This window comes from Falco cherrug, chromosome 1 (assembly GCF_023634085.1).
Source record: "Falco cherrug isolate bFalChe1 chromosome 1, bFalChe1.pri, whole genome shotgun sequence".
NCBI classification, from domain to species: Eukaryota; Metazoa; Chordata; class Aves; order Falconiformes; family Falconidae; genus Falco; species Falco cherrug.
This window is the reverse complement of record NC_073697.1, coordinates 89,199,044-89,221,042: the sequence shown is the minus strand read 5'-3', so window position 1 is coordinate 89,221,042 and position 21,999 is coordinate 89,199,044. Positions and strand designations below refer to the sequence as shown.

Here is a 21,999-nt window from a genome sequence, read left to right as displayed (position 1 = left end):
ATCAGTAGGAGACTAAATGATAGGCAGCAATCAAATATTCATAAAAGCAGTACCCCTCTTAAGAGTTCAACGCATGAACATCTCTTGTGTTGCTGAGAATTAGGGACAGCTGTTGGCTTCAGGCAAAAGCTGACTAACAGATGGGACAATTATTAATTGTAAGGTTTCACTGACAGAAGTTTTGCTTTACTTCATTTTATAATTTCAGTATTAGAAAGTAGCACTCATGTTGCATTAGCCTGGCTTTTTTTAGAGACAACTTCACTACAGAGCAGATAAAAGAAAGAGGAAGATGTTTCGTTCATGGAGACAAACGAGAATGTTGATTTCTGATTTGTGTTCTGTGAGCTGGAAATACGCTTCTGTGAATCATAGATTTGATTAAATCATGTCCATCAAAAAAAATACATCCCAGTTGGGGAGTGGGGAGGGGAAGCAATGTATTAGCAAAGTTCTTATCCTGTCTTCCAGATTATTTTCTTTACAGGAGTCTGGTGAAACAGTAAAAACCCTGCTCAATCATAAGTGCTTTTGTCCTAATGGCAGTAATCATGCAGAAATCTCCAATGTCTTACTAGAATTGGAGCATCCCCTCCAGTAGAATGCTGATTATGGATTCATGTGCAAGAAAGCTGAACACTAGAAATACTAACCAGATATTTACGGATGTCAAAAATCCTTCATTCAGAGAGCTAATATATGTACTTATACAGGACCTTAATGATCACAGTGTACAACAGTCAAGAGGATTTGGATAACTTTCTTTTGGTATGGAACAAATATGTGTTCACTTATAAACCTTACAAGGTACTTTCTGGCTAGTCAGGGGAACCAATAAATTTAATTATTGTCACTGACTGTCAAATTTAATGAACATTGAAGGAAGCAAAATATGTAAACTTAACTGTATACTTTTTCCTATGGTGGTACTTTTATAATATGTATTTCTGTAATCCTATTAACCTAAGCCTGCAAAATACTTTGAAATACATACAGGAGAAAATACAGCACAGAAAAGAACCTACAAAAATCTGGTCTTCCGTAAAAGTCATCCCATTTTGAATAAACTCAGAAGCCAGTAAAAATAAGCCTATCATAATGTCCAAGATCCAGGCACATAAATGCTTTATTTTATGCCAATCATAGTCATCAGAAACATAAGTAAATTCGAAGTGTGAAAACAAAGTGAAAAATTGCCTAAAGTGTGTGGCAATCTGAAGCTTACAGTTAACACTATCATACAAAAAATAAAGGAAAACAAAACCCTGAAGAAAGCTATCACCACAAAGCTTAAATATAAAATCCCAATCTAAAGAAATTTTAGCTATGGATGTATTTCTGAATTTAAGTTTTATGATGAAAATGTTCAGAGATCATTAAGTGTAGCATCATGCTCTGGTGATCTGCGGTGCACATTATACTGACCATCCATAGGCATGTATTTGGTACATATAATTCATAGGCTTTTACTGAACAAGATGATGGCAGTAACCTAGCTAGGAGGAAAAAAGATCATTCTGACAAATAGGGCAATTACACGGTAACTTCACACTATCAAAACTAATAGGAATAAAAGATGTAGTTACAGATTTTCCAGTACCCTTCTCCTTAAATCAGCATGATCTGTTATTCCCAGTAAATACGCCTGAGCAGGTCTCAACTCATTAGATTTCACAGAGTCTGCTCTGCTTAGTTTTCAGTTGATGAAGTTATTAGGAGTGGGTGAAGGGATCCAGGACACAGCAAAAAGGATTTATTCTTCTTGGCATACTGCTTGCTGGATTTGGCTGTCTGACTCAGGGCAATTATGAAGTACTCTTTCCAGTTCAGCTGTTGCCTCCCACATCTTTATCACCCCAAGATTCAAAGACAAGATGACTGACAGGGTACAATAACTTGCAAAAAGAGTTTACCAGCACTGTTAAAGTGGAAAAGTAAAATCTCTCACAGTCAACCAAGTGGAAATCTGAGCCACCTGAGATGGATACTCTTTAACTCAACGGTGTCAGAAGCCACCTTTTACCTAACTTGGTAACTCCATGAAGTGTTGCTGAGAGGTGTACAAAACGTCCTACTATACCTTAATCCTTCCCTCTGATTTCTTTTCTGGTCTATCAGAAGGCTGTGTCTCAAAAAACCCTTGGTGCTACTGCATCAAAGCAAAATAAAAACTACTGACCTTGAAGAATAGCCGTTTGAATGAACTGTTATTACCAAACTGTTGCTACTTGAAATGCTTACTTCTATTATGCTTACAGATTATGACTGTCTCTAAATATATATTAAACCTACATATGTATAATCTTTTAATTTTTACATGCATACATTATGCCTAGTTTGACTAAACTGTCATACCACTGATATTATGTTATACTCAACATTAATTTCTCCATTAAGAGCTCTGTTCGTAATAGAAGACATAAACTTAGGGTTTTTAAGTCATACAAACAATATCTGTGAGCAGATTCTTCTGGGATTTACAGAGTACTTCTCATTTTGAGATAAAAAAGCAAGTAAGTAAATATTTTTTATTTCCTGACAATCGTCTGATACTCTGCAACCAGCACAGTTCTACATACTGATCCATAAGGACCATACGACAAATACTTTTCACAAAACTTTTTAGCTATACTGACAAACAGCATCTTGCCAAGTCCTATCTTCTCCTTTCAAACTGTGCCAACACTCATTTTGGAGGTAAAAATCACAAAGGATGAAGACTTTACTTCAAGACAAAAGCAAGGTGAATGGGAAACAAACTGCTGCCCAAACCAGCAATGGTAACTTCTGAAAATTCATCCTTACTTTCCTGCACATTTATTCCAACAAAACACAGCTATGTCCAAATTTGCTCTGATAACAGAATAAAACAAAGAGAAATAGCCTCCAAATAGTAAGCAGGATTTTGCAGGGGAAACAAAACCAAGAATATGTAGCCAAACAAAATGTTGAAAGATTTTGAAAAGATGCTAAAAAAAGGACTCAACAACTATTTTTACTAATCTCGCAACAGCAAAACCAGTAATACTGTAAAATGGGAGAAAACAGATTGCATATGGAAACTTGTTTTTCTATGCACTGTGGAGATCTGCCAATCCTCTCCTTTCCCAGCCAACCATGAATTTTGGCCATCAGTCTAAATTCTTCATACAAATTCCTGGCACTGGTACATAAATGCTGAATTTTCCAAGATGGTTATATGCCTTTAAAAATTTATTTCAGCTTTCTAAAATTTACCAGTAATCTGCTCAGACCCCACAGCAACTCAACCTGATATAACTTGTCACATTCTTACAGCCAGGCTTATCATCAGTATATCTAAGCATACTTCTTACTCTATTTATTGCTGAAAAAGTATAGATGTATTTTGTGTTTTCAGTTTGTTCAAGAGTATAACTCCCACTAAAGACATATTAGTGTGCCATTAAAACACAGACATTTGCTATTGCTCTACAAAAGAGCCTGAATTAGTTATCAGAGAAAGAAAATTACAACCTCATGAAAGTACATACTATACATACATCAGTACAAAGACTTTTTTTCTGCAGTGTTTTGTTATGCAGAGAAATGATAAGGACAGTAAAACCCAACAATGCCAGCTGAAGCCAACCTGGTAACTACCAGGCTCAAACAGGCAGGATTCAATTTTTATGAGTTCCAAGAAAGGTAAGATTTTAGACAACAATGTGTATTTCATACAGAAAAACATTACAAAACACTAAGTTGATATTTAGAGAGAGAGAGAGAGAGAGAGATACAAAAAGCAAGAGAAGGCTTCTTCGTGAAAAAAAAACCCAGAAGAAAATATTTTGCATATAGTTCCTCAGGCAAGGACATGCTATTTCAACCAATAAATTGAAAACAGGCAGCATTTTTTGCTGAATGTTGATACAAAATCATTTGTCAGCAACAGTAATGACAGATTGCAGGAATCTACAGCTCCTATTAACAAATAGCTTCATGGAAAAATTAACAACTGTCACATACAAACAGCATAAAAATGTTTTCAAAACAAGCTATCTTTAAAAAAAGGGTAATATTTTTCTGGATAATCACTGTACAGCCAAATGGAATATTCATCACAATAGACTGGTAAGACATGCTACTGCTCGATTTGCAGCAGTGTTGTTGATATTTTTTCTACTATGAGGGAAGGGGAATGATTTGTTTCCATTCCCTTCCCTTCCCTATTATTCACACAAGCTTCAATATGGGTGGGGAAGAGAATTCAGGAAGCCAGGCAGTGCAGCATATGACATAACACAAGGCTTCCAAATAGAAAATCTGTGAGTTCAAACCTTGGTAAAGACAGTTAGTGAAATAACTCTGATAATTTCAACCTACCATTCCACACATTTTACTAACTGATACTTCAGAAAGACAAAGCATTACCATAACAGAAGTATGCAGAAATAAAATAAAGGATGACATAATTTTAAAACCAAAACAATGGTAATTCATAGCAGAAGGCTTTTAAAATTAACTTTATTACAAAAAATATGCTAGAGTCATGCTGGAAGAAGCAAGTTATTTTGCCCTCAGCTCAGATAGGAACTGATACTATTATAGTCACCAAGACATTATTATTTCTGTTTACTACAAAATTACCAGCTCATGACCAGTAGGATATCTGACTGAATTTCACTCAGTGATTTCCAGACAGCAAATAATTGTCTTACTCAAGATGACCTCTATGCTGTGACAGTAGGAAAACTTTCCTTCTACAAAGACCCAAGATAGCAAGAAAATCTGTTACATGATGTGTTTACACCAATACTGAAGAACTTCTGCTTCCAATTCACTTTTCAGTTCTCTTATTCAGTAAATAATTGCTGTCATTTTTACGAGAGCATCTTAGATTTATGTGATGTATCTAAAAGGTAATTCTCTACTGAATGACAAAAAATTACTTAGTTCAGTAATAAAAATTTTTTCCTACTCAACTGGCCTCACACACATGAATCAATCTAGGAGCTGAAAACTTCCAAAAGTATAGTTCCAACCCAAACTGCATTAAACAAATTTACCTGCTGTATTATAACAGTGAGACTTCTGAAATAGTAGAAATGACAATACAGTTTGTTTACTCAGGCAATAAACACAGCTAGTCAGCTAATGTACCAGTGGTCTGCTCACCTTGTGTGTTTTGCTGTATGTGTACAGATAAGCCAATCTGTAGAGGCTCTTGTAGTGCTGGGGAAAGCGGCTGAGACACAAACAGAAGGAGGCAATACACTGCTCTGTCAGGAACTTCCGCTGTTCCTCAAGGTCCGCTGGAAGACCGTGAGGAAAGTCAGATGCATCTCCGCAAGGTTCAGCTTTCTTTTTGCAGTCCCACTGTGAGGGTGGGGGGATTGCAGCTTTGATGGGATTGCCAGAAGCAGACTGAGGATCCACCAGAATTTTCTGGCCAGTAGGCTCAGCAGGATGGTAAGATTCTGAGTTCTCCAGCAGCTCTTCCAACTTTCCTGCAACTGGAACATTAAGAGAAGACAAAAGCATCAATAAGAATTACAAAATGGCAAATGAAATATACAAAATGACAAAAATTAAATACAACAAATGGTAATCGCTATCTTTATTAAAGCATAGACAAAATTATTGAATGGCTCCTGAAAAAATTACTATCCCTAATGTTTTTAATTAAAAAGTAATTTTCAGCTCATTCAACAGGCAGGCCACACACTGACCTCTGCATTGTCTTTATCTGGATTTTTTCCTGAGCAATAGCAAGAATTCAGCACCCCTTATACAATGCAGGATTTTGTATACTGCTGGAAGATGGGGGAGGAGAGGGGACAACAACAAAATAAAAGTGTAAATTAAATAAAACTCTTTTGCAAAGAAAGGAAGAAGGAACAGAAAAGTAAAGCCATCCTGCCAAGTGAAATGCATTATTCTTAACAGTCTACCTAGAACACAGAATTCCAGAACACAATTTAGGCCTGGACAGAATGATTAGCAGCTGCTAACCTGGCCTTCTGGATAATGTAGGACCTACAGTTCCATCCAAGTATTTTCGACTAACTCTGTAACTCTTAGTTCAATTGACCCATCTTTCCTTGAAGGATACCATATCTTACTTCAGAAAACATCCGTGGGAGCTTCCACATCTCCTGTTAGCTAGTCATTACTGCTGAAAACATGCATACTGCATGCAGATTCATTTTTTTAACTTTGATTTTTAGTCATTGAGGTTTACTGTGTCTTTGTCTTTGCTATGATAAAGAGCCTCTTACATTAGATCTTATCTCTGAGCAGGCTAGAGAGATGCTGAAATGTACTTCTTCATCAAGTACAAAGCTGCTGCTTAACTTTTTCTTCAGTAAGGCTGAACCTTGAGTCAAACGTTTTCCAGAACAGAATTTTTTCAAAATTTGTTTGCACAATCTATGTATCCATTATAATTTTACTCTGCAGGTAGCTTTATGGAAAGTACAACATTTATTCTAATGCTAGTAATGTAAGAATGCATTTAACACAGCTTTTATGACAGACAACTGATGACAATAACACAACTCACTGCAAGCCTGGAAAAGAGCCATGTTTTTAGTCTAGTACTCAAAAGATTACTCAATTTAGTGATTATATTAAGCACTATCTTACAGAACTAGGAACTGGCATCTATTTCACCATATTGATGCAAACATCACCACAGCCTTCCGTAGCTTAGGCAAGACTGAAGTAAAATACTCTTAACATGAAAGCAATCTAATCCAAGCCTGCGAAAAAAAAGATGACTAGTTGGCAGTCGTTCCTAGTGAGATCAGTAAAGTGAATCAGAGCTATCCACATACCATGGTTTCTGGATCTATGGAACTGGAAAAGACTAAAGTATAGTGTCAACTGGCAAAAAAGACTTAACGTCCCACAAAGGGCTACAACCTGGAAAGGTGGGCATAATTTATACATCGGTCTTGTTTGTCTTTCCCTGCCAGTCCAGCCTCTATCTACTGCCACATCCAACTATATAAACATCAGACAAAGGGAAATTCCAGCTAATTTTGAGACAATTTTTCCAGTAGAATACAGAACACTTAGTACTATTACATATGGAAAAATGTGGTAGACAGCAATTCCACTTCTCCACTAAAATAAAGTATCCAATAGAATAAAACAACTAATTCCACTAGTTGTGCTCTTCTATGTGCTGAATATCAAGCTGCTACTGGGCCAGAACAAAAAGTATACCTATACACAGGGAAAAGAAAAAATGTTTTGGTTGAGATTACCTTCAAATAAGTACTCCTTAATTTATTTAGAGATTGGAAACATTTAAGAAAGAGTAAATAATAACCTAAAAGGCGGCAAGCCAGTCAAAGGGCCATCACAGACAGCAGTTTATCATTATTATTTCTTTTTAAGGTTTAACTGGTAGCCCAAACTGGGATGATGGCTACATAAACAAAGTACAGTTCCAATTTTAAGCTACATACATACACACAGCAGTAATGCCTAATTAAAATTCTCAGTCACAGTGTAGCGTATTTCAGTGCTTCTGCATGCCAAAAGAAACCTTTTAATGAGAATATACCAGCTGACATTATCTATTAAATTGGGCATACTCTTTTCCTCTGTAGATCCCAGGGTTTCTTTGCTGGGCATCAGTGTATCAGCACAGGTAGTAGAAATCCTCTTCTCTGTATAAGTCTTCCTCAGGCTGTCTTGAGAACTGGCAGGCTCATTAAACATATCCTGTGTGGAACTGGAGTCAGACAGCACCGCTGCAGTGCTATCTTGACTCCTCTCTGCAAAAGAGATAAAGGAGGAATGCACCACTTCACACTCACCAAGCTGTTACTTGCATCTTGGTAACAGCAACATAAAACTGCAGTTACTCTGCAAACATCTTACAAGTGCAATACCAGATCCTTAACAACCAGCAATTCTGTTGTCTAACAGATATTTATTTTCTTTTAAGTTGTCTTCTTCAACTTATCATTTTCATCTCACCTCTTTGTGCTAAGAAATTAAACCCCCAGTCTTCTTTCACTATGTATTATTTAGCACTAATTTAATAGAGAGCTCCCTGCCCCACCACATTTCTTACTAGGATATAATCCTGGAATTTCATTCAAAAGCAATGATGCTCAACCTTCAAAAGCAGTTAGGCTGAGGACGCAATACTTTAGCTAGCGTGGTCCTATATGATTTCCTGGTTTTACTGTGCCATTTACCTTGAAAAGCACCCAGTATAATTTTGAGTCTGACACAAGCAAAGCTCGGTTGACAAAAGAAAACCATGAACAACAATACTGGTAAAAATTACTCATGAAGGACAGAAAAATCAGTACCATGAGGTGGCAAAGACTTACAGGAGTGATCACTGATGCCATCTATCCTGTAGGTGTTAAGATGTTGTTCACCGAATGTTCTGAAACGTGATTTGATGTGGCAAATAAACAATCCATCAAATAACTAGGTCTAAGATAAGACACGGAAGCTCCTGGATTTCAAGGCAGTAGACAGAAGACTAGAAAAAGTGACTTTGCCTTGACAAAGTGGAGTAGCATACATTGGCTGCTAACTACATTACAGTCATAACAAAGTTGTTAATCTGCTAACAGCTGTAACAGCACAGGAAAAGTTGTATGGGATCATGACTTTATCATGGAGGATAAAATTCACACCTCTGAACAAACAGGCAAGTGAAAATCCTCTACCCATGTCTGAAACCTGCCTGATATAACCCAAGTTATTCTACATCAAGGACTACCAGAGGCAACCCCACATGACTGAAAAAATGCAGCTTAGTATCTCCAACAGAAAGATGTACACATATTCCCACTGAGATGTGAAACCGGCATTTTGCTGTAATAGTGTACCAACATAATTCAGTGTCCAACACAAAATTCCAATAGAGACAATTCTCTCAATCTGTAGCCTAAAAGATTAATTTCCAGTTTCTGCTTAAGATACAGGAATAGCTTAACCAAGAGGCATGTTACATCCATTGTCTAGGTAATTGCGCTGCATTCTTATTCGTTAATTTTCTTGATAAGATCAAGAAAGAAAATTAAAAAAGCAAAGGCCTTTGCTTTGAGATGAGCGATAATTTAATTAAATTTCTTCTGATCCATTTGAATTTCACTTGTTCAGGAGGAGGCTAAGGGACTCCTGTGAATTTATTTTATCAAGATAAATCCCTCTGCAAATGTTCAGCTTGCAGATCAGGTTCTGCTTATTAGGACTCCAACAAATTTAAACCATATTTGATGCACTTCCTAAGCTTTTCACTATCACACAGAGAAAACCTTCCCTTTCAGTGAACAGATCTTAATAAAACTGTATCTTGAAAAAGAATGGGGGAACAGTATTTCCCTCCTAATTGGAAGTCATATAGTTGGTTAATGATGACAAGTTTTATATAGAAAAGAATATATAGAAAGAATATATAAAGAATGGGAAGAGAAGGATTCTGAAGAGAGGTCAGTCAAGCTTTAAATGACTCATTTACAAAGCTTTAATAACCTTCTGTGGTACAAATGGATACTACTGAACTCCCAGTTGGCATCAGGAAAAACATTTACAGTAGCTCCCTTGATATTTTCTTAAAATGAAGTTTCTGCATCTGTGGCAAAAAGGTTGAACTATTCATCTCAGGAAGAAAAAAAAATAAAAATTGCAAATTTCCAAAGGCTGCCGTAAGCCTGGAGGTCAGTTCTGATGTGTGAGTAATGACAGATGAAGCATTAGAATGTAAATCAATGCTAGACCAATATGCAGGGGTGATATCAGATCACTAGGAGGTTACACTAACTTCTCAGCATGCAACAACAGACAACAATTTAGCATGTTACATTTCAAATGTGTGCATGACAGGGAAGCTTTCCCCTATGGAGAACAAACGTGAATAAGTCCTTACAATTATTGAGCTATTTTGATTTGAAATTTCTGTTAAAATCAGTGTAGATCTAGACATGTATGTTAATTCTCCTTTTCTTTCAAGAAATTAACTAAGTTAAAAAAAATAATCTTAATGATATTAGCATTGGGTTCACTAATCACTGAGAAACAGAGGAAGACTACCATTGAGACAACTTCATATTATTTTAGATACTTCTTGAATGCAGTAGATGCCTTCAAACTAAGTGGGCCCTCATGAAAAACACTGGAGTATTTCAGAAATTAGCAGCAGTCACCAGTTATTAGTTATTAATTTCTCAGAAGTCACAGAGGATGGGTAAAGTTCAAGGGAATGAAAATGAAGTGTAGCACCTATCCTTACAAAGGATAAAAGGTCGAAGCTATTAGCCAGCTGGCCTTAATTTTCCACAGAATTATTTGAGCATAAATAAATCTGTCTATAAGCAGCTAAAAGATAACAAGATGAGCAGCAGAAAATGTGTGTGTGTATCCCAGCACGTATATTCACATATGCCTGTAAAGAATTAGATTCTCAAACCAGAAATGGCCAAAATGTCATGCTATTGTAAAAGCAATTCAGCAAACTAGCACACTTGAATGTATAATCAGTAACTTCACAGAAAAAATACATAAGAGTCTTCCTGTTCTACTGAGCATTAATGAAAATTAAGCTTAATTATGGTGTCTGTATTTGGGACCTACATTTTAAAAAAATACACTGAATAACTAGAATGAATTCAGAGGAGAGGAGAAAAAATGACAAGAGATTAACGAGATGGCATATAAGAAAAACACTGGGAGAATTAGACTTATTTATCTTCAAAAAGATGAGGGAGATTTTCCAAATATATAAAATTAACCAAAATAAAAATACAATAATTGCTCTTCATATTCACTAAGTACAGAGCAAGAGGCAATAGGTTTTAATTGCAGCAAGAAAATTGCTTCCCGCCCCCCCCCCCCCCCCCCCCCCCAATCTCTAGCTTGTTACATCCAGTTAAAAAATTCCATAGAGAATCTATAGAATCGCTGGGGGGGTTCAAAGACAGGTAGGCAAATAGCTATCATTTGTTAGGTTACCCAAGTTGCACCTTAATATAATAAAAAAGCTGCTGCAATACGTAACACAGAACTCATGGCAACTGCGCCAAGTCACATCCTAACTTTGCTTAAAAAAAAAAAAACCAAACAAAACAGAACACTACATATTTTTCCTACATGAAAGTACTATGCTCTTCTAGGCTAACTCACAAATATATTTGATATATATACTAGACAGACACAGTGCCTATACTTTTACATTCATTGTGTTATATAGCTTTTCCTTCATCTGATAAGTTGACTGTAGTTGAGACAGTCATTAGTGTTACTCAACTTACATGGCAAAGACCACTGCAGCCTGTGAGACATGAGAATTCATTCCAAATTCCTAATTGCTACTGATACCTGTTCTTTTGAAAGATATGAATCCAAGGAGAACATCAGTGCTTTTTAACAATTTCTGCTACAATTAAAGACAATTTAATGCAACTCAGTGTAATTTAAGAGTTAAACAATTAGTGGGTTTAATATTTTGTTTACCTAAGGTATTTTCTTAGTTTCCCCATCTGGCAATAGCAATAAGGCAAACTTCTCCAAAAAGATAAGGTAATCCCTAAGTTATAACCAAATGATAAATCAAGGACTTAATATTCTTTTGAGGTCACTTCCTATACATTTTGCTATTATTTTGAAAGCTAAGATAAAAATAAAACTGGGTATTAATGTCTCAAAATATATTATCTGTAGTGGAAATGAAGAGAACAGGGAAAAGGGTCTACTAAATTGTGCATAAGCAACTACAACAAAATTCCTATTTAAAAATATATCCTGACACCAGTTTCTCTCTTTGGTATTATTATATTTTGTTTCATTCCTTTGTTGCATCACTCCTAAGTTTTAGGAGAATCTCAAACAACGTAAGAAGCTGAAATCTGTTTGATGTAAAGTTAAGTATTTCATGTTTATTTCTAAAGATTAAGGAAATGGCACTTGAGAGCAACTGGTTTGGTGGTTTTTTTCCCCTCATAATGGACTCAACTTGTGACGTTTCAGGCATATCTGTGTCAGACTACATCACCTACTCTGTCAACGGGTGAAAAAAAGCAGCTTTGGACAGAAGATGTAGAAAGGTCAAAAGGAAGAAACTTGTTAACTTTCCATTATATTAGTAAAAAAATATAAATTATTGGAAAGATGTTATTGGGAAGAAAGAACTTGCATCTGTGCTGCCAAGACCTTTATTGTATGACAGCAAGACCTTGTTAATCACTTGGATAATTTAACTATCATTAGTGAAACACATCTGTCTTAGATATTAGAAAAATATCTGTAGTCCATTTGACCTAATTCTATGCTTAAGAGCATTTTAACATTAATCTTATCCTGAATTAAATAGGTTTACTGGGTTAACTTCAAAAATCCCTATTCCATGTTCTTCTTCCATACCAGCAAAAGCCATTAGCATCTCATTGTCACTGCTCCATTAGCATTCAGGCACAACATCTACATGCCTAGCAATTAACAGTAAAATGTTGTGTTAAACTTTGGGGAATCCAAAAGACTATTTAATTTTAAAATGCAACAGGACAAAAAAAGGCTCAATACTTCACTAGCCATTACCCTATGCCAGCACTCTCCCAGACACACCATAAGGGAAGGGACACTTCAACACGTCACTGTCTTGTAAGTCACCTGAACTAGCAGACATACAATCCTTAAGACAGAGCTCTCACTGCTAATACACTGATGAGGTAGTATCTCCAATAGTACAAGCCCACATAATTTATTCTCAGGGGAGCTGAAGTACAGCTTCATGGTGACAGTATGAATGAGGTATTCCACCTCTGTCTGTTAATTACTATGCAGCTCAGTAATTGTGTTGTCTGCCTTCCATCCTTTGAAACTTTTTTGAAATTAAAAGGAGGAGGGAGAAGACCTCTGAAACATCTGCATGTAGGGCTAGGTAACAGGCTCAGAAAGCCAACAGGGTATAACTCTCTTTTTCTGAATAATGTCTTTTTCTGTCTTAAATATCTGAAGAAAAATATATGCTCTGTTATTACAAGAAGATATCTGGAATGTGATGAACAATCAGCTACAAGTCAAAAATCAGAAACAAGTGGCACAGAAAGCTTTTCTAAAGAGCTATATACATATGCTAACTCAATTTACAGTAAAGAAAAATCCTGCTGCACAGTTCAGAGCTTATGAATAACTATATATTATTAAAAATAATAATAATTGTGTCTCATGCAATTAAGGAGGGTTGTTTGCAAGCTATGGATGTATAGACTCTTTCTCTCTGTCCTGCCTGCATGGCACCATATCCCCCCCCTCTTCTCTTTAGTTATTTGTATGAGCATTTTTCTTTATTGGTCTGTAGTCAGAAACATGATGCATCACACAATTCTCACTCTTGAAACAGATTCCACCCATAACGGAAGACAACATTCAGCTCTGTATCAAAAGGCACTTGCACATTATTAAAAACAAACTAATTGCAGAGATTTGCATGGGAGCAAATTAATGTCTTGAGGACAGCAAGTCCTCTGAATGTTTAAAGGGAGTTCTCCGATAACATGAGTCAAAGATGAGAGTCTATGTTTTGCCTGGCTGCATTAAACACTGAATGTGTTTTGGTAACTTGCAGTCCTGTATTGCTGTTCTTTTGTCTTCAAGAGCAGGGCAACAGAGTATCTCATCAATGTTTCATTGCTTTAGCCAATTTTTTTTTTTAAATAATCTTACACTAAATGTCAGCGTGATATTTTTACTAATCAGAGAGGTTAAATTAGGGAAAGGTAAAAATGGAGCATACTGCAATAAGCTGGATCTGATTCATTATTCCTGTAGTCCAGTATGCAGTCCCCATGAACATCCAGTACCATGTGCCAGAAAAGTATATGTACTGCAGACAGAGAGATTTCATTTTAGCTGGCTGGAGAGAAAGAGAGAATTTTGAAGGGTAAGATTTTAATGTTCCAAAATGCAATGTAGACTTTCTTTTTATGCACAGAAATATCCACTCTGTCTCAGAAGCCTATTTAGTTTGGCACAAGTGACAACCTGTTGCAAAAAGTTTCTCAGAGATCACCTTTGTCTCATCAGGATGCCGAGAATCCCCATTTACAAAAAACCTGTGCATCTTCATAATATTTGCAGAATTACAGACCAACAAACTATGAAGTAAGACTTCTCCCACAGCATGAAGCAAGCAGCCTTTCCGAGTGAGTTTATCATGCAGGTTTTGCCAATTATTAAAAGCAAGCCGTGACAGGTAAAAGCAGGAAGAGAATGCCTGGGGAACAGAGATTTGTATAAAGGTTAGAGGCAGCACGGGCAATATTGGTTACAAAAGCAATCAGGCAAAGACAAACACAAAAAAGGACCATTACATCTAACTATATACAACATACTACATGACATGGATGAAGACTTAAACAATATGACATTTTAACACTGCAATAGCAATGGATGCTGAATACATCATCTACATACCACCACAATAATATGGAATTGAATATCAACACAACAGCATATTACAGCAAAAAAAAACTCATAACAATCTCCCAGTCCACTTTTTGGGAAACTGATCTCTCATTCCAATTTTTTTTTAATTTTTTTAATACTTTATTTTATAATAAATACTAATTTTATTGCTTAGCACAAAATTTAGATAAATTTAAACTGCTTGAAGTCTGTACTGCATACTGACTACATATATCCAGCCTGCAGAAAGGAGGACAATGAGCATGTCTGTTTTGGTATATAATACTGGCCGGCCATTTAGCTGTGTAAATATGGTGACATTCCAGGTAATGACAGTCTCTATCCCTGCTGAATTCCTGGGGTTTTTTTGTTTCCTGCTTTACTCTTGGAAAATAAGAAGAGTCTAAACCTCAGGCTTCTACTATCAAATGTAAGTTTTCATTCTGAAAGGTTATAAAACAGCAACAGGCAGGGGTGATGACAGGAAAGACAGGATTAACAGAAGGAAGGAAAAGATGTTGCTGAATGGAAGGACAAGAAAAGAGAAAGGAAGTTGCTTATTTTACACACATGACAGCAGCTAGTCAGCCAGCAAATAACAGCTGCCACTCAGCAATACTTGTCTTTTTGAAGGAGATATGCGCTAGCAGCTGCCATGAGGAAAAATAAGTTTAGTTACTTTACAAGCTGTATTTACTGGTTCCTTTCTCCCATTTCCATTAAATATATGACTTAAAACTAATATCACCAGCATTCACGGGATATAAAGCTTTTCAATGCTCTCAACTTTAACTCTGATTTCTGCATATCCTGGTGGTCTTTTTCCACCAGCAAAGCACAACTGGAGAGCTACAGAACTATAATGACACATTTAAATATTATGTACCCAAAATAAGCTTGCCCTCACAACTTCACCTATCTACAGATGAATACTTGAAGATCAGAGTCCCAATATTTTAAAGAAAAGATGTCTGGCTGTACAGTAATTTCCTCCTGCTTGTAATGAGATAACTTGCTGCACTAGAAGGCACATCGTTGGATAGCTTGTTAAAAAAAAAAACCAACAAAACAAACCCAAAAACGAACCACAACCCCAGAAACAACATAAAATTAATAGAAAAAAAACAGGGCTCAGAAGGAACTGCAAGAGTTCATCTAGTCCATTCCTTTTTCCATCAGGATGAAATACTTCTCCATCATTCCTGGCAGATTGCTGTATCACCACTTTATAAAGACTTCCAGAGCTGAAGCGTTGCAGTGTTATACTATCCCCAGGAACATATTATAGTGATCGACTTTTGTGGGTTTTTTTCTAAATAGCATTTCCTAATAGTACTCTAACACTATTTTCTAATATCCATATTGAAAATGCAATTTAAGTCTAATATCACCTGTTCTGTCTCCCACAAACATGGAAATCCTGGTTTTTTGCTCTAGCCCTTTCCACAGCCTTCCACACTGTTTAGGTTACACTGTTGTCAGGTCTCCCCTTAGTCTTCTGCCCAGACAAACCATCCCAATTCCTTCTTGTCTTTCTTCATGGATCATCTTCTTGAAGCATAGCACACAATAATGGTCAAAATAGGTCTTGCAGGTCAGCAATGACAGGAATGCAAACTATCATGTTTGCTTGTGGTAACATATGAAAAGAACTTTGTAGGCAAGACTCTACATAATACTCTTTTTTTTTTATATCATACAACATCAACAAAATTATCAACAATATTGATACAAGAGTAGAAGTATTGTCAGGCCTTAAAGAATAAATATCTAGGCTGAATTTAGGCCAAATTATTTGTTCTGTGAACAACAATATAGACAGTTTTGTTTGCTGTCAGAACAGTAAAGAAAAAATTCTAGAGTTGTCAAGTGATGGGTATTTTCTTGCTATTTTTAGGAACGGTACAATAGAAATGCAGGCACCAGTTTTCTTCAGTGATGTCATTATACGTAAGATGTCAAGAGCATTTTACTTCAAAAATATGTATTTTAATACAAGTAAAATGCAAATGCATGCAGAGGAGCACAGTATATGTTATAATACAAAAGTGGAAGACTTTTGAGCACTGCTCAGCCTGTTAGCTCTCCTTCCATCTGTAACAGCCCCAAGGCAAATATTTCAGTTTCCTGGAGCTCTTCAATATGCTGTATCCAGAGTTCAGTTGTGCCAGCAACTTAGAAAACATATGAATGATGCAGTACTTTGCAATTCTACTTGCCACAGTTACACACAGCCTTCCTAAAGACCACCCTAACTCCACTTCTTTCAGCAGCTGACATTTTGAATTGCTTTGACAGCAGCAAAGCTTAGTCCTAGCTAGGCTAAGCTAGCAGACCCAAGAACGGCTACTTCAGCCCTGGCAGAGGTAGATGTTCCTTAGCTTGCACCTTCCAGCTTTGCTAAACAGCCAACTTTGCTCCCCTTGCACAATGAGCACAACCCATAAGATCTTACTTTGAGTGACTGTACTAATAATAAATACTGGAATATTTAACTAACTTATTGCCTGGGAGCATTTCAACAGTCATCAGGACCTAGGCAGTGCAGTCTTAGGCAGAACTGCTTCTCATAGGGAATATTATTTAGAAAATATTCAAATATTTGCTCCCTTCTGTGTTTGCTGTGTCAAAAGACATCAACAATCTAATAATCCATTCACACTAACACGCTACGTATATTATCAAAATAGTCCAATGAATTACTCCTGATTGAAGTATAAGCATGAATAGAATGAACATTTCCCTGTTCAATTAAGTGAAAGAGATGAAGGATGTTCTGTCAGTTTCACCAAGAATTATTGGTTGGGGAAAAGGAGTAACTTCACATTGCCTAGTTTCTAGGCATATAAACACTTGTTTCAAAACTATGTCAACTAAGTTATTTACAAATTACCATTCTTTAGAAAATGACAATAGGAAGCAGCCCACCCTCCAGAAATAAATTAGTATCAAGCAGAGCATTTCTGTGGGGCCTGCCACATTCTACCATTTGCATATATATATGACACCTTCTTGAGTGCTGATACTCATAGATCCAGATGGATAAACAAATGGCCAGAAGAGCAAAATCAGAATAAAATTCCTAGCCAAATAATAATGTCAGATTACTTAAATAGCAGCTTAATTTCTACTATATATGTATATTGCAAATTCTTCAATAACACTGTGATACCACCCTACCTTCTGCATTTATAAGCCAATTATTTACTATATCACTTCATATTCTATATAGATGAGCTGCTAACCAGTCATTGTAAATGGTAAAGAAAAATTAAAAGATGAAGTCTACTGGACTGTCATGCAAATCACTTCGTGCTGATACACAATATATTCAAAGTAGTTGCCACCTGCCTCCTTCAAGAAAGGGTAATATTGCTTTGTTTTGCCTTTAACAATTTGTCTTGTTTCAGCCTCAGTTCAAATTTTCACCTGATCATTTCACACAGACACTGAAACAGTGTCCAGTCTTCTAAAGACTGAACCCCCATCTTTCCTAATCAGCTTAGACAGACATTTAGCTCTGGAGAAAAAAAAATTAAATAAAAATAAAATTCACTGAAGATTCAGTCAGCTACATACTCTTATCAGCATTCCCATTTTGACTAAGTGACAGGTGCCAATGGTGGCAGGTGACAACTTTGAATTTTGTATTTAAAGCTCTGACTGTACATTAATTTTATATATAAAGCACTGAATTTATAAAAGTAATGAGCTTCAATATTGCCCGTGTTACCACAGACCCATCACCCTCCTTGAAACGAGCAGTTTGATCATTCCTGGTCAAACCCCCCATGATTAAAGCACCTCCCTGTGCTGCCAGTATTGAGAACAGGGACTGTACCGTCCGGCGTTGCCTGCTGACGGGGTTTTTTACATTTGACGTAATCGTGGTCAACTGGAGTGGCTGTGTAAGGTGGGGATGTCAGACCTGGACCGGAGGAGGAGGGGAGGGAAGTCCCAGGGCCTGGCACTGTTCCGGCTGAAGAGTGAGAGTCTTCATCAATCATGCAAGCTTTTTCCCTGGGAGGGGCAAGAAAAAAAAAGTGTTAATATACTACAGACATAAAGAAAAAACAAAATGTCCTTAGGACATTTCCAATACAGTAATCAAATCTTACTATTAAATTCTAAACGATGGCTTTTTAGTACAGTCACTCCCTTGTCATTGGTCAATAGTAAAACATTCTCTATTTCGTAGTTGTTAATGAGACAAGTTGTGAGGACTGAAGTCTCTTTATCTTTCACAATAAATGCTTTTGCATTTGTTAACAATTGATAAAAAATAATTTTATTATTAAATAAGAACAGTGGCTTCAAAATGGGTCACAAGATCAAAATTGTTCCACTTTGTTCTCTTCCCATCTACACTGTGGAAATCACTGACAAGATCTCAGAGTAGCATATAATCTTTCTGCTCATGATACCTGAAAACTGCAAACATTAGAATTCTAATCACCTTGTTGCCTTTGTATTTCGTTCAGCTTTGCTTTAACCATTTATTACACAGTGGTTCATAAGTATGCTTTCAGAGGATACTCCTGGAAATTTGAACTCACTTTTCTGCAACTTTTGGGGTGCTCTTCTCCTCACCCCTGGCAAACGGTCCCTCAGAAGCCTCTTTCATGAAACTAACTAGTATCTCTGCATCTACTCCAGAGTCTGGTTTCCCCACAAGTTTCAAAATAGAAGCATGAAGTCGAAAGTATACCTAGAAAACACCAAAGTCCATTTGATCAGTAGAGAATTCATAGCTCTGCAGCCTATTATAAGTAGTCTCTTCTCTGTAGAAACTGCAGGAGTTAGTAAAGACAGTCAAGTTACCTAAACTTACCTGAACAGGACTTTTCCTGCCTTTGAAAGTTGCTTGTAAATTACAAGATCTGAACACTGTAAAAATTTTAGAAGTGCAACCTATGGAATACAGCAATGATGGCAGACTTGGTCTCCTTGGAAGCAAGTCACTACGGAGTATGTTCTAGTTTCACTGTTTTACCAGACAACACTGTGAAAGCAAAGGTGTTATGACTACTATGCCAGCTCATGCATGAACTTACGCTTTCACAGGTATGAGATGCTTGTGAGACCTATCCATGTTTGATTTTGACAAAAACTGGCTAATGAATTGTGTGCGCAAAATCCAGAAGTGGAACTTCTGCCTGTCTGTCCAATACTGAGACCGCATAGAGAAACTGTCTTTAAAACAAAACCAGCCTGAATTATAGGCTCCACTTTAATCTCCAAGTCAGCCTTGTAAATGTTCCCAGATGCAGAGCACCAGGTACGTATACCTAATAATACAAACTAATAACAACTGGTGTTCCATTAGATAATGGGATGTGGAGAACAAGGTTTTCAGGCCTATGTATTTAACTTTCTTTTACCTCCAGTGCTTCCATAGCAAGTTCTGGTGGATTATGGTAGTGAATCTTCTTTGGATATCGAGCAGCCTCCTCATGCAAGTAATGACCTGCCTGTTTGTAATGAAGCAGATAGACAACAGGAGGCTGTTTCTGCTTCTCTGCAATCTTCCCCAGCATGTAGTGAATAAGCCACTCCTCTTCATCACCATCTCCCTCACAGCGAGATGCTGACGTAAAGCACAATTTTGCTGTCTCCAACATACTGTCTCGACGCTCTTCCATCTGTGATTGAACAAAGTGTTGAGAATACACGAATTCACTGTGGCTGGGATTAAAGATTCTAGAAATATGCTGCTGCACATAAAAGTGCATAAACAAGGCACATCACTTAAAACACTTTCAACCTACGACATAGAATGTATCCAAGTGATCAAATACGTTCTGATGACCCACAGAACATTTTTATGGATAGGTTTTTGTTCACTCCAGTAACAGCTGACAAATAATCAGAACAAAACAGTAAGACAAAAGTTTAAGAATATGCATATAAATATAAATCTGAAAAATAAACCAATATACACATCTACAAAAATTTTACCACTTTTTCAGAGCTGTAATTATCTTAACACTTCAAATAAAAAATATTTGCTTTGTTCTGCAACTAAACCTGCTAGAGCCACTACGGACCACTATCATTTGTGAAGAAATGTATTATCTTGCTTGCAATGCATATAATTTTGAGCTGAATATAGCAAGAATACTCCTTTCCCCTGCCCCACCAAAGAAACTATAACTAGCAGCATAAATTAAACTGCCAATAAAGTCACATAAAAAACTAGTTCAAAATATGCATTAATTTCCTTTCTTTGAAAAAGTTTATAAATTTAAATTGTTGGGCTGTAACAATATCCTAAGCACTTGTGGCACTTCAAGGACTGTAACATACCCTTCTCTTCCTTAAGTATTTTGTAAGGAAAAGAGAATAGGGTTATTAGTATATGAGAAACATGTTCTGAAGATATATATCTCTAAAGGGAGATGATATTGTTCCAATTTACCTTTTATTGTAATAGATCTTTTCTTAGTAAATTATGCATTTTTAATATACTCACTTGGAAAAAGGATGATTCAAAGTAGTCCTAAATAAACATTCTGATTTAATCCACAACTTCAGATGGCTACTCTGTATTGTACCTTCTGTCTGACAATACAAAGTAACTCCAGCACTATCCCTTGAATTCTTTAGCAAGTCCCTCATAGCCAAGAGACCACAAGACAGTAAGACCAAGCTTTTGATAGATCGAAGGCCTAAAATGTAGTAACTTCATTTCTGCGTAGTTAGTTTTGGAGCTCTTGGATGTAATAACCCTCAGAAAGAAAACTCTATTGTTACTTGTCATTTCAAACACACTATTTAATAAACCATTTGTTCTCCTTTAATATGCATGCTTACATCATCTTTCTTCTTAGGTGTTCAAATGCTGTGTAAGCATCTACGGGAATTGCAATGTTAATAAAACTGTATAACATTAACTGTACCTAGGCAGCTCAAATGCAAGACCCAGCACCCTGCTGTAAATACATTCTCCTGGAAACAAAGGGTGTTCCCAATACCATTCTCTATAGTCCAAGCACAAAAAGTTTTCACAAATTGCAGCAGATGCTCAGGAGCAGCACTTCTTTTTTTCATTCTGCTTCTAGTTGTGGACTAGATAGTATTTGTAAGTCAGAATGGTCAAATCAGAGTTTGCTGGTCCAAAAAGACAGACAAAACATTTCCCCTAGCAACTATTTTCACTATCAGAGAGTATTTAGAATTCCTCATTTTGGCTTAGCAATAAGCTTCCTAACTCCTCTAACTTTTTCATTATCCTCATCATGCATAAAGACCTAATGAACTTTTAACAACTTTTTCTGTGAAAATTCTATCAATCTCCCCATTTTGATCTTTTGTTTAAGCAAGCAGCCCAAAAACAGAAAAAGGGGAGGATGACTTTAGATATAAAAGATGACATCTGGACACAGATATCAGAGTAACTCCTGATCTTTTCACTATTTAAACATGTATACGTTTCACCTTTTCTTGGAAACATTGTATGACATTTACAGAAAGGTAAGGTAAATACAATTCCCCTTTCCAGAAGGTTACAATAATTTTGTGTCACCTTTGAAAGATAATTCAAAGATCGGGCTCAAACTAATTTTACACAGGAAAAAGAAAGAAAAAAAACCTTTTAAATAC

At 36.4% G+C, this 21,999-nt stretch overlaps 1 protein-coding gene across 6 annotated transcripts in view; it reads right to left on the bottom strand.

Annotated features, from left to right (window-relative positions):
• The window catches only part of CABIN1 (calcineurin binding protein 1), a 118,083-nt gene that overhangs the window by 68,555 nt on the left and 27,529 nt on the right, over nt 1-21,999 (bottom strand). For 4 of the 6 annotated variants that reach the window (XM_055704796.1, XM_055704789.1, XM_055704808.1 and 1 more), the window contains 5 exons: nt 19,779-20,039; nt 18,954-19,105; nt 18,239-18,417; nt 7,566-7,748; nt 5,137-5,474 (listed from right to left, as the gene is read on the bottom strand). In XM_055704796.1, the coding sequence (XP_055560771.1) occupies nt 5,137-5,474; nt 7,566-7,748; nt 18,239-18,417; nt 18,954-19,105; nt 19,779-20,039 (1,113 nt within the window). The remainder of the gene's footprint in view (nt 1-5,136; nt 5,475-7,565; nt 7,749-18,238; nt 18,418-18,953; nt 19,106-19,778; nt 20,040-21,999) is intronic. The other 2 variants (XM_055704801.1, XM_055704813.1) reach the window with 1 other exon arrangement.